Source organism: Anoplolepis gracilipes, chromosome 4, assembly GCF_047496725.1.
Source record: "Anoplolepis gracilipes chromosome 4, ASM4749672v1, whole genome shotgun sequence".
Classification (NCBI taxonomy): Eukaryota; Metazoa; Arthropoda; class Insecta; order Hymenoptera; family Formicidae; genus Anoplolepis; species Anoplolepis gracilipes.
The window spans coordinates 16,436,304-16,456,139 of record NC_132973.1 but is presented as its reverse complement, the minus strand read 5'-3'; the positions used below and the strand labels follow the sequence as shown (position 1 = coordinate 16,456,139).

At 49.7% G+C, this 19,836-nt stretch overlaps 1 protein-coding gene across 1 annotated transcript; it reads left to right on the top strand.

The window, feature by feature from the left end:
- The first annotated feature begins 14,188 nt into the window (after window positions 1-14,188).
- On the top strand, window positions 14,189-14,587 carry LOC140664656 (uncharacterized). Its single transcript, XM_072889966.1, has one exon. It carries the CDS (start codon window positions 14,189-14,191, stop codon window positions 14,585-14,587), a length of 399 nt encoding a protein of 132 aa, XP_072746067.1.
- The last annotated feature ends 5,249 nt before the right edge of the window (window positions 14,588-19,836 follow it).

The window sequence follows — 19,836 nt, the reverse complement described above, 5'->3', positions numbered from 1 at the left end:
GGCCTTCCCTGAACGGATCCCGAAAAATCCTGTGCCCCCCTCCTGGAGGCACAACAATTGTTTCCAACCATATACTTTTCTCACAACACGGTATTCTTGGTAATCCGTTTTTGAAAGATAGAAATGCAAATGTTGATTTTAAAACAAAACACTTACTATTTGAAAATACTTCAATTCCATTTGATGAAGTAGAATATGTTAACATTAAACCAAGAACAGTCCCTCCTTTCTTCATTAAAATCAAGAATCCTGAAATAAAAACGGGATATCTTCCATTAATAACTTCCATCAAAGGAATATACCTAGGAGACGCGATAGTTTCTAATATTCATGGCAAAGCTTACTTGCCTCTTTTTAATACTAATGATGGAGAGTATAACATAGAAATACCTTTATTCACTCTGCAGGAATTTGACACCATTGATACCCAAGAGAATCTATATTCTTCTTGTGGTGCCGACGGAACCCGAGGGTTATCCAAGGCCACAGTTCGTTGTGTCTCTGATCCTGATTCTTCTTACCAATCCCCTTCTTCTTCTGAGAAAGACGAAGATGATTTTTCTACGTCTCATAAAGGCTTCTGCAATGTCGTTGATTCCCGAGGGCATCAGACGAGCACGAACCGTCCTACAACTCAAAATCCGTCTCAGTTAGACGAGATCATTTTCGAAACACCGCCAGAGAGTGCAGAACTTACTTTAAAACTCCTAAGGTTGGATCATTTAAATAAAGAAGAAAGGAATAATCTTCAAACACTGGTTTATAATAATCTAGACAGATTCTATTTGCCAAATGATAAATTGGGAACCACTCATGTAACCCATCATTCTATTTATACCACGGATGACTCTCCGATCCACACCAAGCAATATCGCTTTCCTCCTATACATAAAGAAGAAATAGACAAGCAAGTTACTAAAAACTAAGAGACGATATGATAGAATATTCACTCTCACCTTATAATTCACCAGTATGGATCGTCCCTAAAAAACCCGATTCTTCTGGAAATAAAAGATGGCGAATGGTCATCAATTATTGCGCCCTTAATGAAAAAACAATTGGAGATGCTTATCCCCTTCCCAACATAACTGATATATTTGACCAATTGGGAAGCGCTAAATATTTCTCAGTTCTTGACCTCGCTTCAGGATTTCACCAAATACCAATAGATCGAAATGATGCCCACAAAACCGTATTCTCCACTCCTTACGGACATTATCAATTCAAGAGGATGCCCTTTGGATTAAAAAATGCCCCTGCAACATTTCAAAGATTAATGGACAATGTACTATCTGGATTACAAGGCAACGAGCTTTTTGTTTACATGGATGATATAGTTATATACGCTCGATCATTAAAAGAACACGAAGTAAAATTTAACAAATTAATGAAAAGATTACGCGAAGCTAATTTAAAATTACAACCCGACAAATGTGAATTTTTGCGACGAGAAGTAGCTTACCTCGGTCATATTATCGGATCCGACGGCGTACGACCAGACCCTACCAAAGTTACCGCTGTCCATGATTTTCCTCCTCCCAAAAATCCTAAAAACAAAATATTTTCTAGGATTAGTTAGTTATTATCGACGATTTATTCCAAGCTTCTCAAAAATTGCTAAATCTCTAACTGATTTACTTAAGAAAAATAATTGTTTCAAATGGCAAAAAGATCAAGAATACGCGTTTAATAATCTCAAGGACCAATTATGCAACAAACCGATATTACAATATCCAGATTTTAATAAACTTTTTAACTTAATAACCGATGCATCCGGATATACAATCGGCGGAGTATTAAGTCAAGGACCAATCGGAAAAGATCTTCCAATCGCCTATACATCAAGAGTACTTAATAAAGCAGAACAAAATTAATTGACCATCGAGAAAGAATGTTTAGCTATGGTATATTGTACGAATCATTTTAGACCTTATTTATATGGCACTAAATTCACCATCGTAACAGATCATAAACCTCTAGTATGGTTACATTCTATCAAAGACCCAACTTCAAGACTTTTAAAATGGCGAATCAAATTAGCCGAATATAATTATGATATACAATACAAAAAGGGAACGTTAAATAATAATGCTGATGCATTGTCAAGGAACCCAACTGTCCAAGTCCTGCCCTTTAGAAAAAGCCCCTCTCTCCCACCTGATTCTGACTCTGACTCTGACGAATCTCTATTTTCAATGCCATAACCCCCTGGCCAAACCTCCGTGGAAGTTATTCCCCATACTCTCCCACCTGTAATAACGCATCCCAATATGCCTATAAATGAACCAATTTCTGATCCAATGATTATTGAAGATTACAATAGTAATGAGAGCATTATTAGTAATGAAGATTTAGAAACAAGCAGCGATGAAAGCGACACAGAGTTAATGCCAACTGATATTCTGCCATACGTAGAAGTACCCACTGATTGTAAAGCTAAAGTTTTAATAAGCCGCGACAGATTGTTAAAACATAATGATAATTACGTAATTTTTATAACTCTGAACGGTGAACCCCTTGATAACGGTGCAAGTGAGTTACAAGAAGCTAATCTCCTACCTACATACAAAGATGTAATTTATGAAAGAGCAAAAATAAATACATTACGCTCTAAGACCTTAATATCTTTACCATTAAAACTTAATCATCGCACGTTAATAGAGCCAGACAACATTAAAAATTGTATTAAATCATTAATAGACGTTTTAAATGAATTACAATTAGTCTATCTCAATTAAGAAAACTAACTTTTTTGATAATATCCCTTGGGCTTATGTAGAAAAACAATTAATTAAACATGTAGATGACATTAATATTCGCATAACTATATGCAAGGATCTTATTCAGACACCAAATATAGAAGACAGATCAACTCTTATCCGCGAATACCACGATTCAGCAATAGGTCGACATAAAGGAATAACTAAAACCTACAATCGATTACGAATCTTCTATTAGTGGAATTCAATGAAAAAGGATATTCAAATTTTTATCCGGAATTGTCGAACCTGTCAATTAAAAAAATTAACTAGAATAAAAACTAAACAGCCTATGATAATTACCGACATTCCCGGATCAGCTTTCGACAAAGTATCAATGGACATTGTAGGTCCATTACCCATATCTGATAACGGAAACGTTTACATTTTCACTATGCAAGATTTACTAACAAAATATTCAGTCGCGGTACCATTAAAAGAAGCCACATCATTAACAATCGCCGACGCCTTTACTAAGAATTTCATATGTGTATACGGTGCCCCACAAGCCATTTTAACCGATCAAGAATCTAATTTCTTAACGGCCTTAATGAGAAACTTAGCGAAAAAGTTTAGAATCAAACAATATCATACTACCGCGTATCATCCTCAATCTAACGGATCAATAGAAAGATCTCACCACGTCCTAACAGAATATTTGAAAACACAAATTAACAAAGACTCAAATTGGGATGATCATCTTGCTCTAGCAATGTTTTCATACAATACGAGCATACATGAAAGCACTAAATTCTCCCCTTTTGAATTAATTTTTGGAAGAATAGCACGATTACCATCATCTAACACTATAGTGGAAGAAAATATAGATTCTACATATACCGAATATTTAACAGATTTATTTAATCGATTGCGCGACACACAAGAAGAAGCGCAGCAAAATTTACACCGGTCTCTACGATCTGTATAGTCGAGAAGGATGCCGATGGTCCGAACTTGACCTCGATGAAGAGCAAACTGTCGATGATGCCTGAAAAAAAGAGGGAAGGAAAACAGTGGATTACTCCTAAAACGCGGAAAAAGAAGAAGAGTCTGGAAGCTCCCAGCACTTCCAGAGACAATTCTACAGAGGACTCACCAGGGATTGAAAATTATCAGCAGGAATCAATTAAACCTGGACGGATGGACCTGTCACCTGAACTGGCTAGACTGAAAAAAATAAGTCTCGTCTCGCCAGGACAGCTGCGGTTCTCATTAGAGTGGATACTTCCAAGACGTCGTACGCTCAGGCTCTGTGTAGGGCTCGCGAACAGATTAATCTGAAGAATTTAGGAATAGAGGGAACCCAAGTCAGAGGAGCTGTCAACGGAGGACTAATCGTGGAACTCACTGGCTGTGGGGACGGAAGCAAGACCGACGCTCTGAAAGAAGAAATCACCCGGGTTCTGGGTAACTCTGCCAGGGTGACTAGGCCCCAGCTGAGAGCCGAGATGAGAATCTCGGGTTTGGATGTTTCCATCACTGAAGAGGATGTCGCGATGGCTTTAGCCCGTGAGGGTGACTGCCATCGGGATGAGATTAAAGTGAGCAATTTTAGGAAGACCTCAAAGGCGATGCCACGTACAGCATGGGCGAACTGTCTGGTGCTGGTGGCTTCCAAGATATCCAAAAAAGGTGCATTAATTATAGGATGGTGCAGAGGGAAAGTGGAAATCGTGGAGCGTCCTGTGCAGTGTTACAGGTGCTGGTCATTTGGCCATATCAGTGTGAAGTGCACAGCTACAGTAGATAGAGGGAGCTGCTGCTATAATTGCGGCCAAGCTGGCCATCAAGCCAATGGCTGCAAAGTAGTGACACAGTGTGTTCTGTGTAAAGAGACGGGCCTGGAATTCTCGCACCGTATGGGCTCGGTTGTTTGTAGGTCTAGGCCGGCCGTGCAATAGTACGAGAGCGCGTATATATAGCTGTTATAATCAAGAAGCATTTAATCTAGTCGTAAAACTAGTTATAGTTAAAATGATAGGTAGTATAAAGATAGCATGTAGTTTATGATACTCTTAACTCATAGTTCAAGTTTAACTCTAGGTTGAACCAACATATTAAGTAATCGAAGACGGAACCTATCTTCTGCTCAGGAATGAGCGCAGGCGGTAACGAGACGTAACACAGAGGAACCTGAAGACGTTCCTTCAAGGCTTTAGGTGTAAAATCGGAGGACCAGACAGAAGAGGACCTTACGCCATCCCAGGTTACCAATTTGCCACCCCCGGTCCCGAAGGAGGGCCTCTCTGGTCAAGCAACCAAAGGAGGAAACAAAGGATCTACAACTTAGATGGCTGAACAAACCTCGCTTCCGTCCGGGTCGCGGAAGAGTGCTCACGCGTATCCGTGGCCCGGACACATGGAGAAGACAGCAGGACTTACCTGCAGTGGGCGGGTCTTAACACCCGCCCACAGGGGGGAGAGTTTAGTCGGTAGGACTGGCCGGGCGCTTGCGCCGACGGGCCGGGTGAGTCCAACACTACCCCCGGGAGGACCCGGGGGTGTGCCTAAATGCATTCTCTCCTCCCTCCGCTCGGTAAAAAAAAAAAAAAAAGGTTAGGTTAGGTTAGGTTAGGTTAGGTTAGGTAGGTTCCCCCGACGGCACACCACCTTGACGTGGTGGGGGGGCTCACCCGGAAGGTAATCCCGGCGTGGTTTTCGGATCCTAGGACTCACGACCCCCGGGTGATCCCAAAGGGTGCTAAGAGTGTGCCAAAACATGGATGGGCAGAAAACGGCGTTCAAACGCCGCGGATTCGGATGTCGCAGACCGGCGGGGGGGGGGGATATTGCCCCCTTGTCGTCATCCAACGAAGGGCTACCTGGGGGCTTGCCAGCGAGACCCCCGGGGGCACAGGCTATCGCCTGGTTGAAGAAGATTCGGGAGTCGGGGGAGTCCACGTACTCGGAGCTCCATGTCCTCCAGCAAAGGGAGGACTGGGATGGGGCCAACGAGTTCGTGGACAAACTCGAAGACCTCCTCATGGATCACCTTCTCATCCTGGACCAGCTCTTTGAGCAACGGGACGTGCGGGTGTTTCTGAGAGAGTCATCCCAGATGGACGCCTTCACGCAAATGGAGACGTCCGCGAGGAGTGTGGGGGTGCAGGCGCGGCCTGCCCCTCCAAAGAACAATGACGTGGGGGTGCAGGTCGTATCTGTCCCCCCCAAAAAAATGGAAGTGGGCCTCCAGACCACCATAGAGGCCCCTAAGGCCGCGGAGGTCCCGCATTCCTGCGTGGATGCGAAATTCCTCTGCGGCCTTGTTAGAGATGAGATGAAAACCGCCTTGGCTGAAGGGCTGAGCGGTCTTCACCAAAAGCTCAGGGCATGTCATCGCCCACCTTCCTCCGCCCCTAGTGGGGCAGCTGTACAGCCCTCCTGGGTGCGGGCGAAAAGGGGTGAAGGAGGGAGCAGAGGGGAGAGACCGGTCCCGGGGAAGTCCCCCCCGTTTAAAGGAGCAAGGGGTCCCCGGGTCGGTCTTCTTCTTCCCTTCTTGAAAAAGAGGGAAAAAAAGGGGAGGAGGCGGCGCCAGTGGCCGCCTGAGGTGTTTTAAATGCCTCAGGTGGGGTCACATCGGCGCAGCATGCAGGTCCGGAGTGTTCAGGGGCGACAGGTGCTACCGGTGTGGCATCCCTGTACACCTCAGCTGGAGGTGTAGGGGGACACCCAGGTGCGCGCTTTGTGCGGACCTGGGGATCCCCGCTAATCACGCTCTGTGTGGGGGCATGGATTGTTCCTCCCCTCAAGAGGGGAGGAAGAGGAAGAAAAAGCGTAAAGGGCAAAAAGGGGAAAGTGTCCCCTCCGACGGAGGTGGCCCGGATGGAGAGGTAGTCCCCTGTAGAGGAGTGTGGGGGGACCGAGTTATCGGCCCCTCCCTCCCCAGGGAACTCAGACGCCACCTCCATTATGGAGGCGGAGATGTGTCCCCACCCAGGGGTAACAACACCCCCTCATCCAAACAGATGAGGGGATCGTGGGGGAGCAGGAAGGGGTTAGACGTAGTCTTTTCACCTTTCCCCCACGGGGCAGTGAACTCGGGGGGTCCTTGGACTCCCCTCGCCCCGATCCAGACCCAACATCTGGTCTTAGCGGGGAAGTGAGAAATAACTCTCACTTCCCCCAGGAGTCAAGGAAGAGTGGGTGCGGGAACACCCACTCCCCATTGCACCTTGGCCCCAGGGAAGGCGGCGGGGTTGCGTGGTGGTTCCGCAACGCCGCCGTTGATGCGTCACTGAAGTTTCTCTCAGTGACGCATCAAAAGGCAGGAATCTCCTCCGACCATCTGGGGGAGAAAGGCGGGGATGGGTCCTGGTTGAATGCTAACGCTACCCCAGGGCCCACCCGCCAACCGCCGAGAGGACTACCGTCTGGTTTTAATGGGTATACCCTGTTAAATAGGGGGAGTCCCACATACCCCCGGAGAGTTCCCGCTCCTTGGGGGATGCGTAATGCATTTCCAGATAAAAAAAAAAAAAAGGTTAGGTTTCTTCTCGATGGTGCGCCACCTTGACGTGGTGGGGAGGCTCTGTCCCGAAGCCCCGGAAAACCGGAGTGGAGGGATAGCTAAGAGAGCACCTTTAGCCGGATTTCCTCTTGGAAATCCCGATTCGGGCAGGATGCATAGCACCGGCATGCATACCTGGGTGTCGGACGCGTAGGAATCGGTCCCTGCTACAGGCGCGACGGTCGCGGCGGAAATGATGGTGAACGCCACATAGTACGCCGGGGGCGAAAACCCTTAAGCCGGAGCGTGGCTGGGCGGGGGTTGAGGAGTAACGAAGACACTACGCGAGGGCCTTAGCGTGCCCGCCTGAAGAGCGTCCTCCCTTCCGGAGAAGTCTTCTTCAGAAGAGCCGATCGGATGGAGAGGTAACCGATGCTGATCGGGCTTCCCGGGTGTCGATCCTGAAGTGAGGCTTACGCGTCGCAAATCCCAACAAGACGGGAAGCGAGCGTTCGGGGCACGGCTTCTTGGGGGGAGGCGGACCTACGGGTGCCGACGAGCCTCCTGGGACGGTCGGGGCTTCCGGGCCATCTCGGTGTCCGGGGATCCGCCGGCTCTTCGAGGGCGGCGGGTTTCGCCGGCATCGCTTTGGTCGTTGTAGGGTAGATTATCACCCTACGATGCAGGGTTCGGGTAGGACCTCGACCTGTTGGCTTGACAGCAGGGCGAGGCATCAGAGGGTCGCTCACCCCTGATTCGGGTTTTGGTGGTGGGTGATGGAGGGATTTTCGGCTGGATTCGAGTCCCAAAGTCACCAAACATCGCAACAGGGATCCTCTTTCCCTTGTATAGGAATCTCGAAAGACGGATCGTTAACAGGACGCCCGATGTAGGTTGAAGGACCGCAGTCCCGATGCTATACACGGTACGCACAGGGGTCCGCCTTCTCCCTCGTATAAAAACACGGAGGCGGGGACACGGGTCAGGAAGCCCGATGTGGGTTGAAGAACATTACCGTCCTGATGCTACACACGGTTCGAGCAGGAGTGCGCCTACCTTCTGTACAAAACATAGAGGCGTTCGGTGCAGGGTGTCTATCAGCATGCGATGCGATCGGCGGGGGGGATATTGTCCCTGTTGCCCCCTCGTCGTCATCCAACGAAGGGATACCCGGGGGCTTGCCAGCGGGGCCCCCGGGAGAAACGGCTATCGCTTGAATGGAAGTGTCCCGGTCCCTCTTCCGCGCCTTTGATAGGGCAATCTTGTCCTATGTGGTGGGTGCGGGGGACGGATGCGTGGATGGCGAGGAATGAGGACGATGGTGACGGACTGGTCGGCAAGCTGGAGGACATCTTAAATGTCCTTGTCAGTGAGGTTGATCAGTTCGCCAAGAAAGAGTCCTTCGGTTCGTGGGTGGAGCGTCTTAGGACCTTCACGAGAGTGGGGGTTCGGGATGGCTCCACCCAAACGGATAAGGGGAGAGAGGGCCACGTGAAAAAACATGTTGTCCCCCATTATGACACCTCCACTCAGGTGAAAGTGACAGTTAAGAAGGTGGGGGTACAGGTAAAACCTGTCCCCCCAGTTAAGAAGGAAGTAGGTCTCCAGACAATGGAGATCTCTAAGTCCGCGGAGATTCCACATTCCTGCGTGGATTTAGAATCCCTCCGCGGTCTGATAAGGGAAGAGGTGGGGTCCGCTCTGGCCTTAGGGCTAAGCGGACTCCACCAAGAGGTCCGGACGACTCGGGGGGGACCTGTATGTCCGGAATCCCCCACCTCTAGTGAAGGGGCGACCGCGTCACCCAGCTGGGCGGTGGTAACGGCCAAAGGGGGTGGGGGGAAAAAGAAAGAAGAGCTGGTTCCGAAGGGATCCCCTCCCGTTAAAAGGGATAAGGGACCTTCGGGCCAGTTTTCCTCTCCTGGTGAGGGGAGGAAGAAGGGAAGAAAGCGCGGCACCGGTGCCCCCTTGAGGTGCTTTAAGTGCCTCAAGGGGGGGCACATTGGTGCTGCCTGCAGATCCGAGGTGTTCCGAGGCGACCGGTGTTACCGGTGCGGCGTGCCCGGACACCTCGGATGGGGGTGTCGGGGGACACCCAGATGCGCATTATGCGCAGATTTGGGTGTTCCCTCCAACCACGCCCTGGGCGGGGGCGTCGAGTGTCCCCTCCTGTATTGGAAGAGAGGAGGAGGAGAAAGAGGAGAGAAGGTCCCCCACCGGATGCGGAGAAGATGTCTCCCCCAGTGAAGGTGGCCCCGGATGCGGTGAAGGCCCCTGGTGTGAGAGTGGGGGGATGTTGCTTTAACACCCCCCCTCCCCAAGGACGGTTGAAAACGCCTTTATTATGGAGGTGGATGAGGTGTGTCCCCGCCCGGGGAAAAAACCCTCTCACAGTTGAGAGGGTTGTGGGGGAATAGGAAGGGGTAAGACGTAGTCTTTCCCCCCTCTCCCTCACGGGGCAGTGAACTCGGGGGGTCCTTGGACCTCTCTCGCCCCGATCCAGACCGAACATCTAGTCTTAGCGGGGGAAGTGAGAAATAACTCACTTCCCCCGCTAAGACTCACTTCGCCAGGGGTCAAGGAAGAGTGGGTGCGTGAACACCCACTCCCCATTGCACCTTGGCCCCAGGGAAGGCGGCGGGGTGGTCCCGCAACGCCGCCGTTGATGCGTCATTGAAATTTCTCTCCTCTGACCATCTAGGGGAGAAAGGCGGGGGTGGGTCCTGGTTGAATGCTAACGCGACTCCAGGGCCCACCCGCCAACCGCCGAGAGGACCACCGTTTGGTTTTAGTGGATATACTCCGTTAAATAGGGGGAGTCCTACATACCCCCGAGGTGTTCCCGCTCCTCGGGGGATGCGTAACGCATTTCCAGACGAAAAAAAAAAAAAGGTTAGGTTAGGTTTCTCCTCGTCCCTCCTCGTCGTTCGCCACTTTGTCGTGGTGAGGAGGCTTAACCCTGAAACCCCATGAAACACCTACACGGCTTCGACCAAGTTGGGTGAACCTCCGGGGTGGAAAGGGAACTAAGAGCGCACAGTAAGGGTACAAGGGGAGTTCAGCGACTCCCTTAGATGGACTGCGCCCACCCCCTTGGGGGTGGTCTAAAGTGTGGACCCAATTGCTGGTAGGGGTAGGCGGCCCTGAGTGCAATCGCCCGGTAGTACAGCACCGTTGGGGGAGCACGGCTCTCCGCCCGTGACACACTGCTGGGTGCTCCTGGCACAGGAGGGTTTCTGCACGTGTGGGTGTTCCCGCCGTGCGGCGTCCCTCGGGGTGATGTGGATGCTGGCATGGGTTGGCGTCCCACAGTCGTGGGGCTCCCTCTCGCGTGCAGGCGGCTTAGTGGGTTCTACCCCTGAGTGCGCGCCGCGGGGGGAGCGGACGGGCCGATGGATCTCCGGAACTCCCATCGGGCCGGACCTCTTTCTAGCCGCTCGGACGTTTTCCGAGGACGGGGTCGGGGAGGCGGAGGAGGGCCGACGCGGGCCGCATGGGCATAGCCCAGCGGCGCCGGGTCGGCCCGGCCGTCGGAGCCGCTCGGACGTATTCCGAGGCAGGGTTCGACGGCGGGATGGAGCCCGACGGTGCATCGTGACCGTTTCCCTTTCAAAACGGTGCACCGTCAAAGCCCTCTGGCGGGAGGTAACTTCCGTCAAGGGCGTAGGCAAGCTGGTCGCCATGGCGGGTAATAGTGGGCCGGGGAGCGGCGACCCAGTTTCAACCGTCTATGGGGCCCCCCGGGTGGCACCACCCGCTGCGGTATCCCGGAGGTCGGAGGCCGGGAACCCCCGAAAGCCCATGGAGGCGTCAAAACCTTCATGGGTGAGAAGGGGCTGGGGACCAGTGCCAGGGATGTATATCCCCCGGCCGGTGTCGTATGTTACCCCCCCGGGGGAACTTGGGGCCCTGTCGTGGAGTGTTGCCGGTCATGTTTCAGGACACTTTGCGACAGGTGAGAGTATACCCTGGGTGACGGAGCCGCAGCGGGGAGCGGGAATTAACAAAAAAATGGAGTCAACAAAAACAAATACAAATACGGAGGTGGGCGTAACGGGAAGCACTGCAAGTCTCGCGGGAGGAAGAGAAAGGAGAGCTTCGGTCGGGGCGGCCGCTGGTGTCCCTGTGGTCAGGGAAACTAGGTCACTGACTGACCTGGAAAAAGCGACTTTAGACCCGGTCTTGAGAAAGATGAGGGCAAGACCGCTCAAAAAGGAGAGAAGCAAGAGTAAGAAAGAAGGAACCGGTCAGGTTATCGAGGTGGAAAATAATTCCGACGTTGACGGTTCGGGATCGGTCGGCTCGGCGAACTCACAGAGTGATACCGGGTCCTTTCTCTCTGAAAAGAGGAAACAAGGTCGCCCGATAACCACGGGCGAGTACGAAGTTGAAAAGACTATGGACCGGATCAAACAAGCTCAGGAGGAACTGGCTCTATTCCAATAGGTCTATGACAGGTCTGCTCTGCCAGGGGAAAGGAACAAAACCTGGGGAAAGTTGAAATCTCAAAAGGAGATCGAGAAGGAACTAAAAAATTCTCCGGCAGCTGATGTCTGCGCAGAGATTCTCACCGCAACACAGGCGGTGGAGAAAGTGGCGAAGGTTTCCAAGAACCTCAAAGGAGACCTCGTCAGGCTTCTTAAGGAAGCCGTGCTGGTGACCTCTGCGGGGGCGGTTACCCTGGCCAGTAGGGGAAGCATGTCCTCCGATGAAGTAAGGAGGCAATTGGAGGAGACCAAGGCCCAGTTTGGGGCCCTCATTGAAGAAAATACCAAGCTGAGAAAGGACGTCAAAAAACTGAAGGGAGCGAGCGGTTCCCTTCAGCGCCAAATGGAGGAGTTGGCGTGGAGAAAGACTGCGCTTAAAGAGGAAAATGTACTAAGAAAAAGAGTGGAGGAAGGGACGCCCGTCAGGAGGAAAGAATCTCCCCTGGAGATGGCTCCAGGTACCCCTACCCCTGCCCCTCGTACGAGGAGCAGAGAGGGTATGGGGGTAGTTAATTACGCGGAAGAAGGCTCCAGCGAAGAGATGGAGACCAAACCACTCCTAGAAAAAGGGGCCCCAGAAACTGACTCGGTGGCTCCCAAATCCATGGGAATAAACACATCCCCCGCGGGTTCATCCAAAGGGGGGAAGGTCCCAAAAAGGGGAGGTGAGACTTCCTGACAAAAGGGAAGGAAAAAACAAAAGGAAGAACAGAAAAAAGGGTGCGGCGAGGAAATTGGAGGTACCGCAACCCCAATGCAAAAAACCGCCAATCTCCCTCTCGCTCATGGAGAAGGGGGAGATAAAAATTAGGGCCAACCCCGAAGTGAGCTGGAATGTGGAGGAGGTCGTGTCCGAGGCCCTTAAAGTTATCAAAGGGCGGAAGTATCTCGGAGAGGGAGACCCGATGGTAGAGGTCAGGTACGAAAACCTCGCCTCGGGATCGACCTTTGTGGGAGAGGATCATGGCCTTTCCAGAGGACAAAAGGAAATTGGAGCGGGAACTAAAGCCATCATACTAAAAGGCGGGGGAGGACCCGTCCCAGGGCCGTCGCGGGCAGCCGACAAGAAGCGGCTCACATATGCGGCGGCACTGGGAAAGAAAGGGAAGCTGAAGATCGGGAAGGAGACCGCATCCCCCGCACCCCCGACAGCCAAGGTGAAGGGAAAGCAGAAGGGGGAGAAGAAGAAACCACCGGCACCTGGACCCCCTGATGGGGGTAAGAAGAGAGCTGGTGCCTCCAGGCCGATAAAGGTTCCCCGCACTGCGGCGGTTGTCCTTACATGCTCGGATGTGCAGTACGGCAAAATGGTCCGCCGTGCGAGGGGCCAGATCGACCTGACTGAGCTCAATATTACAGAGCTCAGGAACAGGAGGGCCCTGACAGAGGCGATCATATACGAAGTGAGAGCCAGTCAAAAGGCTATGGCTTTTGCCTTTAAACTTAGGAAGGCGTTGGAGGGGGCGGAGGGAGTTAAAGTGTCCCTCCCTACCAAGACTGCAGAGCTCCTGTTCCGGGACCTGGACGATGCAGTCCAGGCTTCGGAGGTAACGGATGCAATCGCAGAAGTCGGTGGATGTGCCCACGGGGACATCAAGGTGGGGGCGATTCAAAGAGCCCCCAACGGGATGGGGTCGGCGTGGGCCAAATGCCCTGCAGTTGCTGCCAATTTGGGGGCAAAAGCTGGCAGAATCAGGGTTGGATGGGCCCACGCCAGGGTTGAATTGCTGGAGGAGAGGCCCCTCCAGTGCTTTAAATGCCTGGGTAAGGGACACGTACAGTCCAGATGCACGGCAGCAGTAGAACGGAGATTCGGTTGCTTCCAGTGCGGGGAGGAGGGACACCGAGCGGCGGACTGTAGGGCGGCGCCCAGATGTCCCATATGCGCGGATAGGGAAAAGCCGGCAAGACATAGGGCAGGGAGTGCGGCCTGCCCCATAGCGCAGGGGGGCCGCATGTCTGGGCGAACTACCGGGGCCCCTAGTGGGGAAACACGCAGGCCTGCAGGGGAAAGCCCTGGCCGGAAACCCTCCTCTATAGGGGGAGAAAGACCGGACGCGTCAAAGAGGGCAGTGGATGTGGGAACTCCTACGCCTCGCGGCGCGTCAACCCCTAGGTCGCAACCGAAGAGGAAAAGAGAGAGAGAATTGGAGAAAAAGGCCAAAGACCTTAACAATTCTTACTCCTCACCCCTCATCAAGCAGCTGAAGGAGGGGGGGGAGGAAATGGAGGGGAATGAGGAAACGGGGTGTGTTCCCGACATCAAAGAAGGGGAGAATATCCTGGAGGGGGTACCCGCCGGAGCAGCGGTAGCTGGGATAGTGGGTGAGACCGAGGCGAAGAAGGGAAACAAAGGGGAGGACAAAGATAAAAATCTCCTCCCCCTAGAGTACCCCCCTGAAGGAGAGGGTACAGGATGGGAAAGAGGTCCCGAAAGCTCCACTTCTTTAAAGGGATCGGAGGTAGGCCCGAGTCAGGATTTAAATAATAAATAAATGGCGGCTTGGGTCCTGCAGGCAAATCTCAACCACGCCCGTCAGGCGCAAGATTTGTTTGTGCACACTCTGGCGGAGCGTGGTTGTGGTTTGGGCATTGCTGCGGAGCCGTACCGGATCCCCGAGCACCATTCGTGGGTGGGGGACGATTTGGGCTCCGTAGCGGTTACATCGAGGGCGGATGCTCCGGCCTCACTTCCCGCCATACTGGTGGGTAAGGGCAAAGGGTGGGTGGCGGTCAGGTGGGGACCCGTTTTGGTCGTCGGGGTCTACCTGCCGCCTAGCCTGGACCTCTCAGGCTTTACTGAGAGGTTGGACTCCCTTTCAGCTGCCATCAGCGGGATTAGAATGGGGCGGGTGGTAGTCTTGGGGGACTTTAACGCAAAATCGATGTCGTGAGGTTCCCCGAGGACGGACCGTCGAGGTGTCGCGGTCGAGAAGTGGGCCGCGACACTGGATTTAAGACTGCTTAACGAGGGAGGAATAAGCACCTGCATACGGGAAAAGGGGGAGTCGGTAGTGGACCTTACCTGGGCCTCCCCGGCGACCCTCAACAAGGTGCTAGGGTGGAGGGTGGCCACGGAGGTCGAGACCTTGTCTGATCATAGGTACATAGTCTACGGCCTCGTGGTCATACCCGAGCAGGTGCTCCAGCGTCGACGGTTGAGAGAGACATTCTCTCTTAGACGCTGGAGCACAAAAAAAATGAACGAGGACGCCTTTATGGCCTCGATCCTTTCGGCCACGTGGTTGGGGAGAGGAGAATCGGGAGAGGCCAATAGGGACATAGAGCAGGAAGTCGAGTTGATCCGGGGCGTCATGTCTGATGCATGTGATGCGTCAATGCCCCGGATCAAGGCTGGTCCGCAAGGCCGTAGAGCGGCGTACTGGTGGACCGGGGAGATCGCGGAATTGGGGCAGTCCTTGGTCTACCAAAGGAGGAAATACGCCCGGGCCAAGAAGAAGGATAGGCCGGTAGAGGAAGTTAGAGGCCTCTACCAGGCGCACAGAGTGGCCAGGGACGCCCTACGCCTAGAAATCAAAAAGGCAAAAGCTAGGGCGTGGGACGAGCTCCTCTCGCATCTAGAAGAGAACCCTTGGGGACGTCCATACTGGATGGTTCTCGGGAAGCTCCGCAATAGAGGGCCATCGGCTACGGAGACCCTTTCCCCGGAAGCCCTGGACCGGGTGGTCGGAGGGCTCTTTCCCCGTCTGAGGAGGAGGATACCCATTCCCCCATCTTTGCGGGGGAGGACTCGAATGGCCGGAGGAGCTGGAGGTCTCGGGGGAAGAAATGGAGAGGTGCAGGAGAAGGCTCCGTGGCACCAAGGCCCCCGGACCCGATGGCCTCCCTAGGAGGGCGTGGACTGGAGTCTTCGAGGTGATGGGTGGACATCTTGCACACCTATACTCAGAGTGCCTCAGATTGGGAGTCTTCCCCGAGAAGTGGAAGAGGGCCAATTTGGTCCTCTTGCACAAGGAAGGCAAGGATATGGAGACCCCCTCGTCGTTCAGGCCCATATGTTTGCTCGACGAGGCTGGCAAAATCCTGGAGAGGATAGTCGCCAATCGCCTCGTCGAGCATTTTGAAAGCATCAGGCCGAACTTGGATGACCGGCAGTACGGCTTCCGCGGTGGAAGCTCCACCGTGGACGCAGTACTGAGGGTGCGCGCCTTTGCGGAGGTCGCGGTGCGGGAGGGCGGAGTGGCGATCGGTGTGTCTCTTGACATATCGAACGCCTTTAACACCCTGCCCTGGAGGTGTATCCGTAAAGCCATAGCCCGCTTTGGCGTGCCGGGATACCTCCGCCGGATCATCCAATCGTATCTCAGTGACCGCTCCCTGAATTACATCAACAGGAATGCGGTAGAGGTTACGAGACGAGTGGGGTGCGGAGTTCCGCAGGGGTCGGTCCTTGGGCCACTCCTGTGGAACCTGGCCTTTGATGGGGTTATAAGGACGGCCATCCCCCCCGGCTGCACGGTCGTCTGCTACGCGGACGATACGATCGTGTTAGCCGGGGGAGAAAATGGAAAGGAGGCCTCGGCCCTAGCCACGGTGGCGACCGCGTGTATTACGCGGGCCATTAGGGAGTTGGGCCTGAGGGTGGCGCCCCAGAAGACGGAGGCAATCATGTTCTGGCCCGGTGCCAGAGGTGTGCCGCCGAGCCTTCGGGTTATGGTGGAGGGGGTGCAGATAAAGGTGGGAAATACCCTCAAATATCTGGGGTTACGTCTGGACAGTGGGTGGCGCTTCGCCGAGCACTTCGCCCAATACTTCTCACGAGTACAACACGATTACACATTACATGGTGCGTTAAAGCCACCGGATATACCCACATTAGACGCGGATATTTAATCTGCGCAAACTGTTACTCCTCTCTGCTATCTGAATACTACAGATGGTTCTATAAATTCTTTCATTGTCATTATCTTGTAATTACAAAAAGCTACGAACCCATAATATGAAAAATATGTAAAAAGCCTTTAGTTACGCTAAGAACATTGAGACAATGCTCTCTGTGCAACGATGCACATCTGTCATACGCGACTTGTTTAGAAGAAGAAGAACAAATTGATACAGAAGACAATACATTAATTCGTATAAGTGGATACTTTGAATAAGCTATTAAATAGCTATCGACTTTTGTTTTACACTATTCTTTTTCTCTTTATAGAATGAGCTCAAGAAATCATACTACTGGGCTATACAATTCAACACAACAATACAACCTAACAAACTTTTAGCTTCGACCCATGTCAAATACTTTCAATTGCGCGGTGCTATAAATCCTTTGCGTATAGACACATCACAGCAGGATTTGCTTACTGTACTCAGTGTTATCACATTTACTAACCACAATATCAAAATCAATATGAGTGGATAGTGTCATACCACTTGATCTCCGGCGAACAATTCCGTGAAATAATTTGCGCGCGGTGTAATACAGATATCACCATAGTCAAACCCGTATATCAATGCGATCAATGTTTATTGAGGTTCTTAGAATTCTTATTGTATTGCGATGAAAGACAAATCAATACTCTTCCTAACCCTCTTATATTACATGTAAACGGAGCTAGATATTATTAATCAAATTCAAACAACAAAATGCATCATTCATCGCACAGTCAGCTAAATTTCTCAGAACCATCATCCTCACACCCTTCCGTAGAAGCTCTTCAAAGATTATATACCGTACATTGTTTCAAAACTTATTCCTATCAGAAGATAAATGATGTACATATCACTTTATGCGTCACTTGTTATACTAAATTAATTCCTGAAGCAGTAAAGTCATATTACCAAGAAACTAAGAGACATCAGTGCGTAGATGGCACAAAATTCTACAGAAATAAATGTTATGCATGCGAAAATCACATGGGAACTATTCAACCTATAGCTCATTGTAATCCCTGTATCAATTGGTATTTCGAATTCACTACCGAAATGAAACAACTATACCGCACAATTAACTATTATGAGGACCCTATAATATTAGCAGTCATCGACGACTGAAAAAGAAAAACATATATACACGTACATATAAAAGATTCAGTTAGATATAATCACAAGATAGTAATACTAATATAGGGAAGAGAAAAAGAGAAAATACAATAAAACACCTAACACATAAAATACGAAAATACGAAAAGAAAAAATCTTACATACATACATATATAAGAAAGAAATAGATATAAAACAATAGACAATAGAGTTATGAATAAGTGCTTATATTAAAGAAATATATATATACAAGTATCATCTTTTCAGAAAAATCCATTCCTTGACGACCTGAGCCTGGTCCAAGTTTAATAATAATAGTAATAACTTTTGAATACATATAAAATAAATATATATATATTTCTACGTAGCAATATTAATTCGTAAAATGTGTAGACCTAAGCCTTATAGATATAAGCCACCATATATTCTGACGCATTGCCTTGGAATTTTCTCTTATCATTGTTATAATATTCAGTATATTAAAGTGGAAGATAATCGATATTGCGTCACTTGCTTCAGATTAATTCAACAAAATTTTCAAGCGTACGGACTTATACAATTCCATGGTATATACAATGGTATTTTTCAAGAAGAAAATTGTTATATTTGCGGAAATGATATAATTACTTATACTTCCGTAAAAGAATGTTCTACTTGCTTCATGCATTATTTAGCGATATGTTGCGTACTCAGAAAAAGAGAATTAGATCCAAATAATATAGAAGAATTATTATATGATTGCGATAATACAAAAGTAAAGATACTATTGATTTATGAACCAACAAATGAGATGAAAATAACATAAAATAAAGTAAAAATATATTATACTCACGCACGTATACATGTATAAATAATAAGTGTTATCTGCTTACTTACAGAAATGATGTATCATTTAGTATTATTATTCACTGCGCAAACTTCCCTCGCCCTTCTCGGTTTTGATTGCGGAGGGCGACATTTAAATATCACATCGGTTTCGTTGTTGGATGTGGGAGAATGCAATCTTCCACATAAAACATCAAACTCTACGGATACTTATATTCAACTCCTTCAATTATCTGACTATAATCATGCGTATATAATACAATGTAAGGTTGAAATTTCAAGAACTATATATTACTGTGGCATGCACTCACACGTTTCGATCGTGCATAACGGACGTGCTGATTATATACATGAAACCGGACACTCACAGTGCAAACGAATGTTTCGTGATGGTACTCTTTCGCTAAAAGCAAGAGTTTTAATCGACGGCATCCGAGTCAACCAAACCGCCTACTACAGCATCACCATGGCTGGAAGCGTAAACAACGATGGAAAATGCAAAGGCACCCAGTATTCCGACCACTATGGAACATGGGACGACGTCGTGCAAGCTGTCGCCAGAATATCTTTGAAATCAACCTATGTCCCCGTGAAACTAAATACTGGAAAAATAATGCTAAAATCAGGAACAATTTGTACGCTCAGTGAAGGATTTTGCATCGATTCAGAGGATGGATATACCTATTGGAAACCGATGCCTACCTCTTCATGTAATTTTCACCAATACGACGTTCTATATGAAGGACCTGCTATCAAAACTACGGACGATACCAGCGAAGGAAAATCACCTATCGTATACAGCCTGACAACACAAGACATAACTTTCGCCCTGACAAGAACGCGAGAACAGCCATTGTACGGATACACGCTTCTTCGTACAGAGCATCCCAAACTCTTTATACTGGAAACTAAAAAGGGAGACGTCTTCGCCGAAAGAGGAACAATCCCAATTGATAATCTTGATATTTTTGCATATATGAACTCGAAGTTTGTATATGTAGAAAAACACATACGACATTAAATGACATCTCTTTACCACAATATCATTCAACAGAAATGCGAGCTGGAAAAAGATGTAATAACTAACACCTTATCATTTGCCACATTACAGCCTGACGAATTCGCCTATCGACTAATGAAAGAACCAGGATACATGGCTGTCACTGCAGGAGAAGCAATTCATGTAATAAAATGTATTCCCGTTAACGCCATAATTTGGAGAACAAAAGAATGTTATGCCGAGCTCCCTGTAACAGTAAGAAACGCTTCATTATTTCTAACGCCAAAATCAAGGATACTCACCAAATTCGGAACT

Coding starts and splice junctions, on each gene's coding strand:
- LOC140664656 (XM_072889966.1), top strand. CDS start 14,189: ATGGCGGCTTGGGTCCTGCAGGCAAATCTCAACCACGCCCGTCAGGCG.